The sequence below is a fragment of the Castanea sativa genome, chromosome 11 (genome assembly GCF_040712315.1).
Source record: "Castanea sativa cultivar Marrone di Chiusa Pesio chromosome 11, ASM4071231v1".
Classification (NCBI taxonomy): Eukaryota; Viridiplantae; Streptophyta; class Magnoliopsida; order Fagales; family Fagaceae; genus Castanea; species Castanea sativa.
Window position 1 is genome coordinate 21,082,843 of NC_134023.1, and position 3,662 is coordinate 21,086,504.

At 48.0% G+C, this 3,662-nt stretch overlaps 1 protein-coding gene across 1 annotated transcript; it reads right to left on the bottom strand.

Moving 5' to 3' along the window:
* Positions 1 to 619: 619 nt before the first annotated feature.
* On the bottom strand, positions 620 to 1,339 carry LOC142616211 (uncharacterized). The gene has a single exon (XM_075789096.1). The coding sequence runs from the start codon at positions 1,337 to 1,339 to the stop codon at positions 620 to 622; it is 720 nt and encodes a 239-aa protein (XP_075645211.1).
* Positions 1,340 to 3,662: the final 2,323 nt, after the last annotated feature.

The window sequence follows — 3,662 nt, forward strand, 5'->3', positions numbered from 1 at the left end:
GAGGTGCTCGGCGTTTCATGGGTGTCGTAGCTTCTGCCCGTCAAGAGTTTCTAATTGATAGGTGCCCTTTCTTAGCCATGATATAATCTTGTAGGGTCCTTCCCAGTTTGGGCCAAGCTTTCCTTGTGTGGGATCTCTGGCTGCGCCTATTACTTTCCTTAAAACAAGGTCTCCGACTTTGAAGTCTCGGTGCTTGACTCGGGAGTTGTAGTGCTTGGCCACGAGGTCCTAGTATCGTGCAAGTCTCTGCTCAGCCACCGCCCTTACCTCGTCAATTAGATCCAGTTGTAAATGGAGCTCTTGATCATTTTTTCCCTCGTCGTGATTGTCCACCCTATAACTCATGAGTCCTATTTCGGCTGGAATGACCGCTTCATTTCCGTATGTCAGCTCGAAAGGGGTTTCTCCTATAGGGGTTCGTACTGTCGTTCTGTATGCCCATAACATGCTGGGTAGCATCTCAGGCCATATGCCCTTTGCCCCTTCGAGCCGAGTCTTGATGATTCGAAGCAAGGATCGGTTGGTGACTTCAACTTGTCCATTTGCTTGAGGATGGGTTGGGGAGGAATAATGGTTCTTGATTCCTAACTCTAGACAGAAGGCTCGGAAGGAGTCGTTGTCAAATTGTTTCCTTCAGCTTCCTTGCGGCCTCCTTCTCCTTGGGTAGCATGCCATCTTTTAAGTAGGAGATCAAGGGGGTGGTCCAATTGTTTTCGGAACCAATTTCCTGTATGTTGACAATGTCTATTAATGGTGAGGGCTGAGTAAAAGAAAGTACCTTGTCAATGGTGATCATAGACTCCGTAGATGTGGCTTTGGAAAGACGGTCGGCATGTTCATTTTCTCCTCTTGGAATTTGGACTATTTTGGCTTGCAGCCCATCTATCCTCTTTCTCACCTGCTCCCAATACTTCTTCATTTTTTCGTCGTTGCACTTGTACTCAACGTTTACTTGGCTTGTAACGACCTGGAAGTCGTAGTGAACAACTACGTTCGCAGTCTCTACAACTTGGGCAAGGTCTAAACCTGCTATCAGGGCTTCGTACTCAACTTCATTGTTAGTTGTAGGAAAATCGAGGCGAATCATACATTTGAGCTCGTCGCCTTTTGGAGATTTAAGTACGACCCCTACCCCTCCAGCCTTCTTGTTGGTCGACCCGTCCTTGAAAACGATCCATTGGGGACTTCTTTTCTCTTTGCCTTCCGCGCTGGTGAACTCCGCAATCAAGTTGACAACCACTTGTCCCTTGATGGCGATGCAGGGGCGATATTGTATGTCAAATTCGCTTAATTCTATTGACCACAATGCCATTCTTCTGGCGGCTGCAGGGCTGCCCATTGCTCATCATAAAGGTTTGTCAGTTAGGATGACTATCGTATGGGCTTGGAAATATGGCTTGAGTTTACGGGCCGCCATGACCAAAGCGAAGGCAAGTTTTTCCATGGGGGGATATCTCTCTTCTGTACCATGCAATGCCTTGCTCGCGTAGTACACGGGCCGTTGAACCTTGTCGTCTTCTCTGATTAAGGCCACACTGACAGCTACCAAGGAAACAGCCAGATAAATGAACAGTTCTTCTCCTGGTTGTGAGGGACTTAGTAACGGTGGCGAAGAGAGAGGTAGACCTTCAAATCTTTAAACGCTTGTTGACATTCGGCCGTCCATTCAAAGGATTTTTTCAATGTGCGGAAGAAAGGTAGACATCTATCCGCTGCCTTCAATACAAATCTACTAAGCGCGGCGACCCTGCCATTGAGGCTTTGTACTTCCTTCATATTTTTGGGAGGGGTCATCCCCATAATGGCCTGAATCTTGTCCGGGTTGGCCTCGATACCTCTTTGGGATACCATGTACCCTAAGAACTTTCCCGCCGTCACTCCGAAGGCACACTTGCTTGGATTAAGCTTCATGTTGTAGGAGCGAAGAGTATCAAATGTTTCCTTAAGATCCTCCAAATGAGTTTCTTCCCTTTGACTTTTGACGAGCATGTCATCGACATATACTTGGACGTTTCTTCCAATCTATCGTGCAAACATCTTATTCATGAGCCTCTGATAGGTTGCGCTAGCATTTTTCAGGCCAAAGGGCATGACCTTGTAGCAGAAAAGGCCTTGGTTGGTCACGAACGAGGTCTTCTCTTGATCGGCTTCATCCATCCGGATTTGGTTATACCCAGAAAATGCATCCATGAAGCTCAGCAGTTGATGTTTGGCCGTAGAATCCACTAGGATGTCGACTCGCGGGAGGGGGTAGCTATCCTTAGGGCATGCTTTGTTTAAGTCCGTGAAGTCGACACACATCCTCCATTTTCCGTTGTTCTTTTTGACCATCACGACATTTGCTAACCAATCAAGGTAGTACACTTCCCTGATAAATCCCGCCTCTTGTAGTTTGTGGACTTCTTCTGTTACTGCTTGATCTCTTTCTTGGGCAAAGGTTCTTTTCTTCTGTCGGACGGGCGGGAAAGATGGAGACACGTTCAACCTGTGCACCATGACTGATGGGTCGATTCCTGGCATGTCTTCGTGGCTCCATGCGAACACGTCCCTGTTTTCTTTCAAGAAGGTCGCGAGTTCTTGACGTACCGTCGGGTTGGCTAGGGTGCCGATTTTGGTTGTTAGCTCCGGGTGGGCTTCGTCGAGAAGCACGTCTTCAAGCCTCTCGGCGAGCTCTGTCGCCACCCGATGTTCCTCTATGTTCATGGCCTGGATGTGATTGTCCATCTCCATCATAGCCACATAACATTCGCGTGCGGATACTTGATTACCTCTCAATTCTCCAATTCCATGATCAGTAGGAAATTTTATCATCAAATGGTATGTCGATGTTACGGCTTTCCATGAGTTGAGGGTTGGATGTCCTATAATGGCATTGTAAGCCGACGAGCAATCGACTACCAGGAATGTTACGTTCCGAGTGACCTGCCGTGGGTAATCTTCAATGGTTACTGCCAAAGTGACAATGCCAAGTGGAAGTACCCTTGCTCCTCCAAAGCCAACGAGCGGGGCGTTAGTCAAAACTAGTCGTTCTCTTCCAATTCCCATCTGTTGGAAAGCGGGATAGTAAAGGATGTCTGCCGAACTACCGTTGTCTATAAGGACTCGGTGTATGTTATAGTCTCCTGCCTGTATGGTGACGACCAGAGCGTCATCGTGGGGATGATGAAGGCGCCGAGCATCTCCTTCTGAAAATTCAATGGGGGATCGTCAATCCGCGACCTTTCAAGTGCGGGACTTGTCATTATGTCTTTCGGGCTTTCTTGGATGACCCGACGGTCATGGTGCCTCCTACAATCATCCTTATATCTCCTACAGGTTGCCTGGGGCGATCATTGTCTCGCCGAGGGGCTTGATTTTGTGGCGGGTCCGCCCTCTCCTTGTTGACGAACCTCTGCAGCCTCCCTCGTCTAATAAGAGCTTCTATTTGTTGTTTCAAGTCGTAGCAATCAGCGGTGTCATGGCCATGATCTTGATGAAAATGGCAGTATTTATCCCTTGGTCTCTTGTTGGGATCTCCCTTCAATTTGCCAAGAAAGGCCAAAGTTTCTTCATCTTTAATCTGCATTAGCACTTGGTTGATGGGCGCGTTTAGGGGAGTGAAGTTCGTGAATCTTCCTGTAGGCGGTTTGGGTCGTCGATCATCCCCCCGTTCTCTGGTTCTA

Coding starts and splice junctions, on each gene's coding strand:
- LOC142616211 (XM_075789096.1), bottom strand. CDS start 1,339: ATGGGCAGCCCTGCAGCCGCCAGAAGAATGGCATTGTGGTCAATAGAA.